The sequence below is a fragment of the Xyrauchen texanus genome, chromosome 42 (assembly GCF_025860055.1).
Source record: "Xyrauchen texanus isolate HMW12.3.18 chromosome 42, RBS_HiC_50CHRs, whole genome shotgun sequence".
Taxonomy (NCBI): domain Eukaryota; kingdom Metazoa; phylum Chordata; class Actinopteri; order Cypriniformes; family Catostomidae; genus Xyrauchen; species Xyrauchen texanus.
The window spans coordinates 1,776,575-1,790,983 of NC_068317.1; the positions used below are offsets into that span (position 1 = coordinate 1,776,575).

General features: G+C 41.5%; 1 protein-coding gene across 1 annotated transcript in view; it reads left to right on the forward strand.

The window, feature by feature from the left end:
* ofcc1 (orofacial cleft 1 candidate 1) overlaps positions 1 to 8,600 on the forward strand; it is a 239,258-nt gene extending 230,658 nt beyond the window's left edge. Inside the window, exons 21-22 of the mRNA XM_052114721.1 lie at positions 7,580 to 7,685; positions 7,800 to 8,600. Coding sequence (XP_051970681.1) covers positions 7,580 to 7,685; positions 7,800 to 7,870 — 177 coding nt within the window. The 3' untranslated portion in view covers positions 7,871 to 8,600. The remainder of the gene's footprint in view (positions 1 to 7,579; positions 7,686 to 7,799) is intronic.
* Positions 8,601 to 14,409: the final 5,809 nt, after the last annotated feature.

The following is a 14,409-nucleotide window of genomic DNA, read 5'->3' on the forward strand; positions in this document are numbered from 1 at the left end:
CTTCCCAGAAGCTGTGGAATCAGCCTGGACATGAAACCAATAACATCATTGCCTTCAGAGGACACTTGTGCTCCAATGAAGTGAAGATTGTAACATCGACTTTGTAACGTTCTCCAAGTCATCAACTTTGTCCGTCAGGTAGGAGTTGTCTTTCTCTAGTATAAGAGCGACACACTCCTGCACATTATCTTCATTAGCCCCAACACGCTGCTCTGACAAATGAACCTATTCTCACAATGTAGTTAAGGAATTCTAAATACTGCTCAGACTACTTTGAATAGGATCCACTTTTTCATCAAAATGAGTCCGCATATCAGTCTTAATTTGTTGAATGGCGTCCCACAAAGTTTGGAGTGATATGTGCCTCTAATCCATTGTTGCATGTATGCGAAAAGATCAAATACATGAAACGCTTGGCGATGTAAAGTGACTTAGTTAATGCTTGACATATTTAGAATCACTTCAGGTGAAAAAAACAACAACATGTGGATCAGGATAAAGTAGGATTTATAAAGCTACTATACTAGCGACATGCAGACTTGAGCTCAAGCTTGAGATGCGTTCAATCACGCTGCAGCCATCTTTTTCCATTTTTGCAGTGGTCCATTGACCCTAGGACACATGAGAGAGTCAATAAAAGCTGCAGAAAGGAGAAAGTTCTGTTGCTGGTCAATGATTCTAGCTGCAGGAATCTTTTAAAGGTTAACTTGTTCATATTTAAAATGCTAATCTGGTTCACTCTGCTTTCAGTCGGCTGTCCGGAGCACTGACTCATAAATATCAAGTCAAGTCAAGTCAAGTGGTTTTTATTGTCGTTTCAACCATATACAGTTAGTGCAGTACACAGCAAAATGAGACAACGTTCCTCCAGGACCATGGTGCTACATAAAAACAACAAAGGACCAACATAGGACCACATGAGACTACACAACGAAATAAAATACCTATATAAACTACCTATATATACCTATATAAAGTGCACGTGCAAACATGTGCAAAAAGTACAGGACAGTACAACAAATTACTGACAATGAACAGGACAATAGACAGTACAAGCTGACCAGTACTCAGTAGTGCAAAAAGATGACAGTTTCTAAAAATGTAAACATAACATACTATGAGATAGTGTTCTATGCACATAGCAGTTATTGAGGTAGCAGACAGTTATAAAGTGACAGTAATTAAAGTGCAACTCAGGACACGTGTGTGTCAAACCAGTCTCTGAGTATTGAGGAGTCTGATGGCTTGGGGAAGAAGCTGTTACACAGTCTGGCCGTGAGGGCCCGAATGCTTCGGTACCTCTTGCCAGACGGGAGGAGGGTCAAGAGTTTGTGTGAGGGGTGTGTGGGGTCGACCACAATGCTGGTTGCTTTGTGGATACAGTGTTTTTTGTAAATGTCTTTGATGGAGGGAAGAGAGACCCCAATGATCTTCTCAGCTGTCCTCACTATCCTCTGCAGGGCTTTGCGGTCCGAAGCGGTGCAAGTCCCAAACCAGGCAGTGATGCAGCTGCTCAGGATGCTCTCAATAGTCCCTCTATAGAATGTAGTGAGGATGGGGGTTGGGAGATGTGCTTTCCTCAGCCTTCGAAGAAAGTAGAGACGCTGCTGGGCTTTCTTGGTGATAAAGCTGGTGTTGAGGGACCAGGTGAGGTTCTCCGCCAAGTGAACACCAAGGAATTTGGTGCTTTTGACGATCTCCACAGAGGAGCCGTCGATGTTCAGCGGAGTGTGTTCACCTTGTGCTCTCCTAAAGTCAACAACCATCTCCTTTGTTTTGTCGACATTCAGGGACAGGTTGTTGGCTCTACACCAGTTCGTCAGCCGCTGCACCTCCTCTCTGTATGCTGACTCGTTGCTCTTGCTGATGAGACCCACCACGGTCGTGTCATCGGCGAACTTGATGATGTGATTCAAGCTGTGCATTGCTGCACAGTCGTGAGTCAGCAGAGTGAACAGCAGTGGACTGAGCACACAGCCCTGGGGGGCCCCAGTGCTCAGTGTGGTGGTGGTGGAGATGCTGTTCCCGATCCGGACTGACTGAGGTCTCCCAGTCAGGAAGTCCAGGATCCAGTTGCAGAGGGAGGTGTCCAGGCCCAGCAGGTTCAGCTTTCCAATCAGGTGCTGGGGAATGATTGTGTTGAATGCTGAGCTGAAATCTATGAACAGCATTCGAACGTATGAGTCCTTATTATCTAGGTGGGTGAGGGCCAGATGGAGGGTTGTGGTGATGGCATCGTCCGTTGAACGGTTTGAACGATCACGCAAACTGCAGTGGGTCTAGTGAGGGGGCAGCTGGGTCTTAATCTGCCTCATGACGAGCCTCTCGAAGCACTTCATGATGATGGGTGTAAGTGCGACGGGACGGTAGTCGTTGAGGCAGGACACTGAAGACTTCTTTGGCATGGGGATGATGGTGGTGGCCTTGAAGCACGTTGGAACAACGGCGCTGCTCAGAGAGATGTTGAAGATGTCGGTAAGAACATCTGCTAGCTGGTCTGCACATCCTCTGAGCACTCTGCCAGGAATGTTGTCTGGTCCAGCAGCCTTCCGTGGGTTGACTCTACGTAGCGTTTTCCTCACATCTGCCGTGGTAAGACAGAGCACCTGGTCGTTGGGAGGAGGGTGGACTTCCTCGCCATCACGTCGTTCTGCACTTCAAACCGAGCGTAGAAGTCGTTCAGCGCATCTGGAAGGGAGGCATCTTTGTCACAGGCAACTGATGTTGTCCTGTAGTTGGTGATGGCCTGGATGCCCTGCCACATGCGCCGCGTGTCACTGCTGTCCTGGAAGTGACTGTGGATTCTCTGGGCGTGTCGCGCTTTGCCTCTCTGATTGCCCGTGACAGTTTGGCCCTAGCTGTTCTTAGGGCTGCCTTATCGCCTGCTCTGAAGGCGAGTCTCGGGACCTCAGCAGCGTGCGCACCTCCGCAGTCATCCACGGCTTCTGGTTGGAGCATGTGGTGATGGTCTTGGAGAAAGTGACATCATCAATGCACTTGCTGATGTAGCTGGTCACTGATGCTGTGTATTCCTCCAAGTTGGTAGAATCGCCATATGTTGCAGCCTCCCTGAACATGTGCCAGTCAGTACACTCAAAACAGTCCTGAAGGGCAGAGATGGCTCCTGCTGGCCAGGTTTTCACCTGCTTCTGAAGCGGTTTTGTGCGTCTGACGAGCGGTCTGTACGCTGGAATTAACATAACAGAGATGTGGTCTGAGTAGCCGAGGTTGGGGCGGGGCTCCGCCCGATGCAGCGCCTGGGATGTTTGTGTAAACAAGATCAAGCGCGTTAGCCCCTCTCGTTGCAAAGTCCACATACTGATGGAATTTAGGGAGCACTGTCTTGAGATTTGCATGGTTGAAATCTCCGGCGACAATAAACAGTCCGTCGGGGTGAGCGTTCTGCAGTTAAGCTCATAGCCCCATACAGTTCACAGAGCGCTTCCTTAGCGTTAGCGCTGGGGAATGTAAACTCTGGTTATGCAAACAGTGGTGAATTCCGTGGTAGATAAAAGGTCTGCATCTAACAGTCACAAGCTCCAACAGCGATGAACAGTAACTAGAGACTAGCATAGAGTTCTTGCACCATTCCGTGTTGATGTAAACACACAAGCCACCACCGCGAGTCTTACCACAGAGAGCTGTATTTCTGTCGGCACGAAACGAGGCGAGCCCATCTAGCTGAATGGCGGCATCCGAACTCTGTCGCTGAGCCACGTCTCCGTGAAAACAAAGACGCAGCAGTCTCTAAACTCACGCTGCGTAGCCTGCTGGAGTCGGATATAGTCCAGTTTATTGTCCAGGGAGCAAACATTTGAGAGCAGGATAGGCGGGAGAGCCGGCCGGCTAGGGTTTGTTTTAGCCTAGCATGGACCCCGCCCTCTTTCCGCGCTTCCGCTTTCTCGCACACGGTTACGACGTCCTCTCCCCGGCCACCGGCATCAGGTGACGCCGAGGGCTGGAGGCCTGGTCTCCGCAGCAAGCCGAGTACGCGTAGCGCCTCCTGCAGGTCATCATGCAGCTTGGTTTTTGCATGAGTCTTATATTTCAGTAGTGTCTGGCGATGGTAGACACGAACACCGGTTGCTCCGATGTCCATGTGTTGCAAAAGTCGGGCTTTTTTAACAAAAATAGCACCATTGTGGATCCGGAGTGGCCGCTGCGTGCTACCGCGCCGCCATCTTGGATCAACCGCTGACTATGAGCTGGACACAGAGACCTAATACAGTATTTTATACACTAGTATCCAAATGAAGACATGACACATAAAATGTCATCACTCTTACCTCATCGACTGCACTGTGGGCAAATACTGACCTCTGCTTAGAGAGGGGGTCTTTGGAAAGGCTTTGGGTTAATAATATACTCAGAACTAATGATGGAGGGGAGACCGGGAAGTTGTCTCAAAGGCTATAGCTCAGTAACTATTTGGTAAGTCCAATTACACAAATTGCTTATTTTTTTCTACACTGGAAACAGATGTATTGTCTTGTTTTCCAATAAAAAATATCTAAACATTCTAAAAAAGTAGACATTTACTTGAGATAAGATATTTTATCTTGTTTTCAGATAAATCGAAAATGTTAACACTTATAACTAATGTTTTAGGCATAAACCCTAAACTGATTGTTGATGTTTAAATATTTTTACCTGAAAATAATAAAAAAATACTGCATAAGAAAATAACTTGTGCAGTATAGCAGTGGTTTTATATGTTGGTTTTTTAAACACCTACTTCATAACACTCTTAATTTATAATAATGGTGTCCTCAAAACTAAAAATATAACATACAGAAATAAAGAAATAATAATAAAAAAAAGGTTCCCATTGTGACAAATCACCCCACTACAGGGGAAATCCCGAAAATGTTTTGCTACTGTCACTTTTTGCACATCTTTTGGTCTGTTGGGGCCTCTGTATAAATAAATATATTTGAGATTGTTTTCTTACTTTGAAAATGTTTTTTATATCTTACTATGTTTTATATACTTTATTCAAGGACCCGAAAGCAGTTGCGGAACACAGACGATCGCGTCGCGCTCATATCACAAAAATATAGATTCTGAAGTTTTTTTTTTAACTAATGAAATTATTATTTAGATAACATGAATATTAATGTATCTCATAAGCTTCGAAGTGGAAAAAAACAATTATATGAGCAAATTGTTGCATTCGTTCATATCATTGCACAATTTGTTCTTCCACTCATCTTGACGCACAGAAATGCTAAAATACACCAGCAGACAGCGATCACACTTTCAGTCATAGCGCTTGTTCAAAGAGGGAACAGTGCTTTCCTGAGGTAATGAGAGAAAAACAGCATCTGGAGTTATTCACAAACCTAGACCTGACATTATTATAATGGGCTGTGTGATAGTTTTTACAGGCTTATTTAAATTCAGAGGTGTTAAAACATTGATAATGATCTTTAATCCTCGTTAATAAATGATATCCTCATGAAAACTACCCATGGATTTAATGTAGTAATATTGTATTAACCATGACTAGTAACCACGACTGTAGTGACCATGTTTTTTAATTTTTATTTATTTATTTATTTTGGCAGTAACCAAGGTATCGATACAATTAACCATGGTATTACTACAGCATTACTGTAGTATCCATATTGTAACTTGGTTTTTGTAATAGTAGCCATATTATAATATGGTTAATTTTGTTGTTTAATATGTGGCTTATACTAACTAATTTCTAAAAGGAAAACAAAGCAGCCTAATCATTTTCTGCTTAAGCCTATAAATATATAAAAAATAAAGTAAAAATAACAGTAATCATTTAAGTTACTAATTTTATCCAAAGAATTTGTAAAAATACTGGCCTAAAAGTACTTGGTATTGGATCGAAAAGAAAATAGTGGTATCGCCTATCCCCTATAAGTCGAATAAAAGACCAGTCATATATAGTGTTAAAATATCATCTCGTTCTTGTGAACCCAGTATTGTGTATCATCTCGTGAGCTAAGTGTATTTTCACACCCGAATATATATATATATATATATATATATATATATATATATATATATATATATATATATGTATACGTTAAGGTATACATAAATTGTCTTTCAAATATAAACCTACTCTGAAGCACTGAAAAGCACCATTGTTACTAAAAACCTGTTATCTGAGGTTGTTTAGACAAAGTCACTAGCAATTAATTGTTAGCATCTTTCAATCCTCACTGATTGTCACCCGGCATCTATTTAAAATGGATTCAAGGACAAACAAAGGACACAGAAATACAAACAGCACGGCATGCTCTGAAACCTCCAAATCCGCATGATATTACCCGTCTGGCGTAAGTGAGTGTGTTTAATGCGTGCTGGGTGCTCATCAGCAGTTTTGCCGAGCATTAATAATTGTGTGAAGGTAATACTCAAGCTGTTAGAGCTGTAGTTGTGCATTTTTAATGGAACTTTTACAGAAGTAGCGACAGGCTTCACATATGCTGCGGCAGGCATATGGGAACGAGAGATGATGCTGCACAGTTGGCCAGAGAGCGGCTCTCTTAGGCCGCAGATACTTAAACACTCGCCCGAGAGGAAAGACGCACGTTCGCACACATAAACCTACTGTCGTTTTAGCACGCGGCCTAATGAATTCACACTTGTTTATGTCCAACGCCATCTTGTTTCCACAGATGAGGTGGATGTCGGCCCAATCAGAAATTAAGATGTTATTGCTGCTGCATTTAAATCTGAGCAATTATCCATTCCAATTTGTAGTTACTCAGAGAGCGGTAAACATCTGCTTAAGTAATGTTTGCTTTTAAGCCAACTCTAACTTTAATAGCTACATCACAATAGCATCATAATGTCGGTGTGGATTTCTGCAACAACCTTTTTAAATCACACTTTTCTGGTGCGTGCTGACAAAGCTTATTTTCACTGAAATTGAATTTATTTGTATTTTACCAGGATAACCATTGCATATAAATTAATGCTATTTTGAATATTGTGCTTAGTGGTGTTAATGATGTGAATGTCACAATTTTGCAGGTTTGTACTCTTTGTACTATTTAAATGTTCATTTTTTATGCTACCTAAATAAATAAATAATAAAAATACAAAATAAACAGTTAACACTGACTGCTAAATTTTTTAACCTGTGCCTTTTTTTTGGTCAATAACAGATACATTTTAATGAACATTTAAAAAAATATATAAATAAATCAGTGAATTAGAAAATCAATAAAAACTTAACTTGCAAAATTCACTCTCTCTCTCTCTCTCTCTCTCTCTCTCTCTCTCTCTCTCTCTCTCTCTCTCGCTTTCTCTCTATCTCTCTCTCTTTCTCTCTATCTCTCTCTCTCTCCCTCTCTTGTGTTTTTTGTTGTTGTTTTGCTCTATGTTAGATACTGGTATTTGTTTCGGTTCAATACAGTTGCAGTAAACCTGTTGGTTAGTTTGAAAGTCTACAGAATCAAAGAGATTTTAGTATTGCAAATTACTTCTGATTCATAACTATAGACAAGAAACAAGTTCACTGTTAAACAATAAGTTTCATGCAATAACTTGTTCAAGGTTGAATAATTTGTTTGTAATGTTGTGTTTGCTGCAGGTGATGGAGGACATTGACAGTGCCGAGTTTCATAGAGCATATGAACATGAGAAGATGAAGTGTATGACACATCTGAGAGAGAGGAAGAGAAGGAAACCTGCGTGGCGTGAGTACTAACAACAAACTGACACACAGATGAACAAACATTATGATTATATGTCAAAATATTCTGTTAATGTTATTGTAATTGTCATTGTGTGTGTGTGTGTGTGTGTTACAGGATCACACAGAGTTGAGCCTGTTGGAGGAAGTGTCTATGACTCCATCACTGCAGTTAAAGAGTCCAAATGAAAACAAACACGTGATAACAATAATACATTATACTTTTGCTTTTCAAAATTCAATAATGTGTGACAAAACAGAGGAAAAAAAAAGGATAATGAAATCCATAATATATTTACATTGTGTATTTATATTCAGTTTTTTTTGACATTTATTTATTAATTTTTTTATTATCTTATATTTTATTTGTCTACTAACAATGTCCAACAGTGTGTGTACATGCATCACAGGAGATGTATGTGTTTTTTCTTTTTTTTTTCTGAAAGTCATGCCAGTTTCAAAGATGCACATCTAAAATTCTGTATTGTGTTTAATAGAATTCTGTGCTGGAAATGATGCCGATGGAAATTACATTTTAAATTATTATCATTATTTTTATTGTTTTATTTTTTTTTTTTTTCTTCAAATATCACTTGACTCATATTTAATCTCAAGCATGCCCTTTATTGACACTTTGTATATAAGTTGAAGAATTACCTAAATGCAATGTTTGGTAGTGAAAATAGATAACGATGAATATAACAATGAATTAAATAATAATAATAATAACAATTTGAGAAGGATTTATTTGAACCTATTTTAACTTGAAGACCTGAAAACAAATGTTTACTGAATTTGAATGGACTGATTTTTCTATTATTAAATGAATCAAAATCAAAATATATTTTTCTTTCTCTCTAGATCTCTAGATCAAGTTTTTTTGTTGTCTTACAAACCTAGAAAACCAACAAAAGAGAAATAAAGTCTGAGGCAGTTCATCATTCAATAAACAATGTACATTAACATTTCCATGAAGAATCTTCACTGCTGCTTCAACACCATGAAAAATGACAATTCTAAAAGTCACTTATCAAGACCCAGTGATAAAATATCAATATTGGGCCACATTAAGCAGGATAATATTCTGTGTGCCTTGATTTGTATTGAGTATGTGTCTGGTGCTCGGTGCTTGACGTAATGAACTCGCCACAAATCAGCCCTTAATGGGGCCCTACTTATATATAACGCTTAATTAAAGGTTGTGGGCTTATTAACATGTGTCGGCCGCCGAGATTGAATCTGCTCTCGCGCGGCCAGGTTGTAAAGGTTTTATAGATAACCTATCATTATTAAACCCCATTGCTTAATATCAGATCTTAATAAGCTGTCATTTTCATTGATGATGATTTTCTTTATGGGTGCCCATTATGGCCCAATGTTGCGGCTGTTTGAGGAAAAGCTGTTTGGGACTCTCGTCAGCTCAGCGCTTATGACTCTCGTGTGCTCATTGAAGTTTCTGTGTTTAATGCGACTGCAGAGAGCATCGGCGATTGACCAGAGGGCTTTTAGCTCACAACAACCCATCTGAGACAAGACTTCTGTGTACAGCTGAAGAGAGTACAGCTCCTGCCCTGACCGACACCAAAAACATACTGCAAAACTGAATGCGGTTCGCAGCATTGAACGCAGTATCCTGCAGTGTGACATATTTTATCTAAATCTAGTGATCTTTTTGATTCTTGTAATTCTAATGCACAAACATTGAAATGCTCGCTCCACCAGCGATGAGCTGTAACTAGAGACTAGCATAGAGTTATTGCACCATTCCGTGTTGATGTAAACACACAAGCCACCACCGCGAGTCTTACCGCACAGAGCTGCATTTCTGTCGGCACGAAACGAGGCGAGCCCGTCTAGCTGAATGGCGGCATCCTGAACTCTGTCGCTGAGCCACGTCTCCGTGAAAACAAAGATGCAGCAGTCTCTAAACTCACGCTGTGTAGTCTGCTGAAGTCAGATGTAGTCCAGTTTATTGTCCAGGGAGCGAACATTTGAGAGCAGGATAGATGGGAGAGCCGGCTGGCTAGGGTTTGTTTTTAGCCTAGCATGGACCCCCGCCCTCTTGCCGTGCTTTCGCTTCCTCTCACACCGCTTATGACGTCCCCTCCCCCGGTCACCGGCATCAGACGATGCCGAGGACTGGAGGCCTGGTCCCTGCAGCAAGCAGAGTTTGCGTTGCTTCTCCTGCAGATCATCATGCAGCTTAGTTGTTGCATGCATCTTATATTTTAGCAGTGTCTGGCGACCAGTTTCTTCGATGTCCATGTGCCATAAATGTCGGGCTAAGTGGCAAAAATACTACCATTTTGGATACTACCATATCCGGAGTGGCCTCTGTGTGCTACCGTGCCACCATCTTGGATCTTCCAAGAAGATCTTGTGAGGTGAAGAGCTTCTTCTGATTTATAACTCTACTGTTCACTATGTATCTCAGCCACAGTGAGCACTATTTAAATTCTAAAAAGTATAGTCTAAAATTAAGCCTAACGTCTTACTGTAGTCTTACAACTCATTAAAATGTTAAAATGATTATTTAAAAAAACAAATAATTTTTCTGTGACTTTTCCCCTTTTATTATCCCTTATTTTTTAAGCAAAATTGACTGTTAGAAGTGCATGCCAAAATCCACAGCCTAACCTGCAAGGCAGGTACAGTCACTGTTAATACTAGCCATGAAAGAACGTAAGTCCATATTTCATTCTTTTAATTTAATGCATACAGTCAATTTACACTTCCAACTTCTTATGAATGTTCTGTATTTCAGTGTTTCCCAACCTTTTTTCTGCCACGGCACACTTTTAATGACTAACATATTTTACGGCACACTAAGTTTATCCCTAAGTATCCACTAAATATCCCACATAGGCTAACCATCATCAATATTTTTCCTTTTCAAGAACTTGTCCATGTTTTCTGTCCATCTTAGTAGCGTGTTTACTTGTAATGTTTGAAATTTGGCTATGCAAAATTTTTTATAAATAAAAACAAGTCACATAGGTAGGCTACGCTGTGTGAGGTCACAGGTGGCAAGAGCGCTAAATGGGTAATGAAAAAACAACAAATTTGCTTCATTTCTAATTTGTAGATTTGTTCTTACAATACCACAACAAATTACATGGATGCAAACTCATGAGGGGTGAAAAAGGAAGACAATAACTGGTTCATGAAAATATTTTCCAGGGATATTTATTTTAAAGGAATAAGCTAAAAGCACCAATTCCAGCTATTTTTGTGATTCAAGTTTTTTCAAGTTTACAATCGTGCAAAAGACAACATTAATAGTCTAATAATAGTGAGTTTCAATAACGTCCTTCTCCTTTATTAAAACTTGCATGACTACAAATCTACTGACTTCAGTATAAGAATTACGAACACAAAGCAGATCTACGGGATCGTTTTCCTACAGTAGCCAATTTAAACTGCTGAGCATGACTTTTATCAGAAAAGACCACAATAACAGACAAATAATAATGAGTTTCAATAAGGTCCTTACCTTCTCCTTTATTAAAACTTGCATGACTACAAATCGTCTACGTTACTAGTGTAACCCCTGTTCCCTGATGGCGGGAACGAGATGTTGTGTCGATTGTAGTGATACAAGTGGTTTCTTTCGGGAGCCTCGGATACCTCTGAATTTGAAAAAGGCCAATAAAAAATTGGCAAACAGAATTTGCATGTCCCGCCCCTGGACATAAGGGTATAAAAGGCGGGGATCGTGCATCAGAGATGTCCGGATACCTCTCAATTTGAAAAAGGCCAATAAAAAATTGGCAAACAGAATTGGCATGTCCCGCCCCTGGACATAAGGGTATAAAAGGCAGGGATCGTGCATCAGAGATGTCCGGAGGCCCTGCAGGCTTTTGCTATCAGTGACAACGTCATTTACATTTATGCATTTGGCAGACGCTTTTATCCAAAGCGACTTACAGTGCACTTTTTACAGGGACAATCCCCCTGGAGCAACCTGGAGTTAAGTGCCTTGCTCAAGGACACAGTGGTGGTGGCCATGGGGTTAGAACGTGCAGTTATTGAGGTAGCAGACAGTTATAAAGTGACCGTAATTAAAGTGCACTCAGGACACGTGTGTGTGTGTGTGTGTCAAACCAGTCTCTGAGTATTGAGGAGTCTGATGGCTTGGGGGAAGAAGCTGTTACACAGTCTGGCCGTGAGGGCCCGAATGCTTCGGTACCTCTTGCCAGACGGCAGGAGGGTAAAGAGTTTGTGTGAGGGGTGTGTGGGGTCATCCGCAATGCTGGTTGCTTTGCAGATACAGTGTTTTTTGTAAATGTCTTTGATGGAGGGAAGAGAGACCCCGATGATCTTCTCAGCTGTCCTCATTATCCTCTGCAGGGCTTTGCGGTCCGAAACGGTGCAAGTCCCAAACCAGGCAGTGATGCAGCTGCTCAGGATGCTCTCAATAGTCCCTCTATAGAATGTAGTGAGGATGGGGGGTGGGAGATGTGCTTTCCTCAGCCTTCGAAGAAAGTAGAGACGCTGCTGGGCTTTCTTGGTAATAGAGCTGGTGTTGAGGGACCAGGTGAGGTTCTCCGTCAGGTGAACACCAAGGAATTTGGTGCTCTTGACGATCTCCACAGAGGAGCCGTCGATGTTCAGCGGAGCCGTCGATGTTCAGCGGAGTGTGTTCACTTTATGCTCTCCTAAAGTCAACAACCATCTCTTTTGTTTTGTCGACATTCAGAGACAGGTTGTTGGCTCTACACCAGTCCGTTAGCCACTGCACCTCCTCTCTGAATGCTGACTCATCGTTCTTGCTGATGAGACCCACCACGGTCGTGTCATCGGCGAACTTGACGATGTGATTCGAGCTGTGCATTGCTGCACAGTCATGAGTCAGCAGAGTGAACAGCAAAGGACTGAGCACGCAGCCCTGTGGGGCCCCAGTGCTCAGTGTGGTGGTGGTGGAGATGCTGTTCCTGATCCGGACTGACTGAGGTCCCCCAGTCAGGAAGTCCAGGATCCAGTTGCAGAGGGAGGTGTCCAGGACCAGCAGGTTCAGCTTTCCAATCAGGTGCTGAGGAATGATTGTGTTGAATCCTGAGCTGAAATCTATGAACAGCATTCGAACGTATGAGTCCTTTTTGTCTAGGTGGGTGAGGGCCAGATGGAGGGTTGTGGTGATGGCGTCGTCATCCCGAGGAATCAATCATCTAGCCGTGAGGGTTGAGGGGAGGATGGAAGGTTCCAGTCCAGCCCCACGCTCACGATTGCACCTGGCATGCAGAGGAGGGAGAAAGCCGCTGGCAATGTGTCGTAGATCCAACAGTAAAGCTCTCTAGAGGTGAGTGGAACAATCGACACAACGTCCAGTGAGTGCCAGAAGGGGATCATCAGTATAAGAATTAGTAACATTTTCCTACAGTAGCCGGTCCAAAATGGTAGTATTTTTGCCACTTAGCCTGACTTTTATGGCACATGGACATCGGAGAAACTGGTCGCCAGACACTGCTGAGCATGGCTTTTATCAGAAAAGACGACAATATTAGACAAATTATAATAATTTTGAGTTTCAATTATGTTCTTTCGTAATTGTAAAGTGCATTTCTCATGAGTTGAGTCAAGGCGTCAACGCTCCTTTCAACGGCAGCGTCAAGTGGCGCATTGCCCTCCACATGACAGTTGCAGAAAGTCACAGAGGGGCAATTTTACGAGTTTGCCACGTAAAAAAGCAGGAGCTGAGCACAATAAACATTGAAAACATGTATTTGGAAGAGAGAGAAAAATCTTGCAGTTGCTTTTATAGCAGAAAGTCATAAAAATTATTCCTTTATGTTTAGGTCGAAGTGTTTTCTTGGTGAATTTAAATTAGTTCAATAACTGGGATATTCGTAAATGATAAGGTAATATTTATTTAAAAGAAATTATGACATCCAATGTCTCTTCACAAATTTGAACAGTTTTTAAATATTTATTGTTGCTTTGTACTCTCAAAGACATTATTGGTGAAGCAAAAACCTGTGTGTTAAAAACACTTTGGTGTAAAGTGGCAATTCATACACTGCAGTATTTATTTATAGCTTGCTGGTGCTTGACAGGAAACTGATTATTTAATAGGACACAGATGCTGCAATAACCGGAGAAGAACCTCAGAATTAAATTGTACTTAACCCAGCCCAAATATCAAAACATCATGGCCATGACCCATGACTTTGCGCTTATATCTTAAAGCACAGTGCTGCATTTAGCACTAGCACTCTTAAAATAAGGCCCAGCATATTATCAAAGATATAATGTGATTTTAATATGTTTAAACTGATTGATTATGATCAATAAGATGTGATAAGGTGTGATTGCGAGAGTGGTCACTAGTATGTGTGCCACCATGTTGTTTACTTTGCAAAGCTGAATGGCATTCTGATTCTGATGGAAAATACATCTATATATAAACTATTATAGAAGTTAGAAATAATCACTTAAAGTCATTTATAGTGTTTTTAAACATTTAAATGTGAGCATTTTGTGTTCATGACATGCAAGTTACAGTGCAATTTGGTAAAGTGTACATGTGACCCAGGGCCGGCCCGTGGCATAGGCGGAATAGGCAAATGCTAGGGGCGCCGCCCACCCCTTGGGGGCGCCTGAGCGTCCAAAGGAGTTTTTTTTTATATATATATATTTTAAAAAAAAAGCGAACATCCCACAAAAAACATAACTACATTGCTTTCCCGATCCACCCCGGTCCGAGTGACTTATCAATCTCCTCCCCCGCC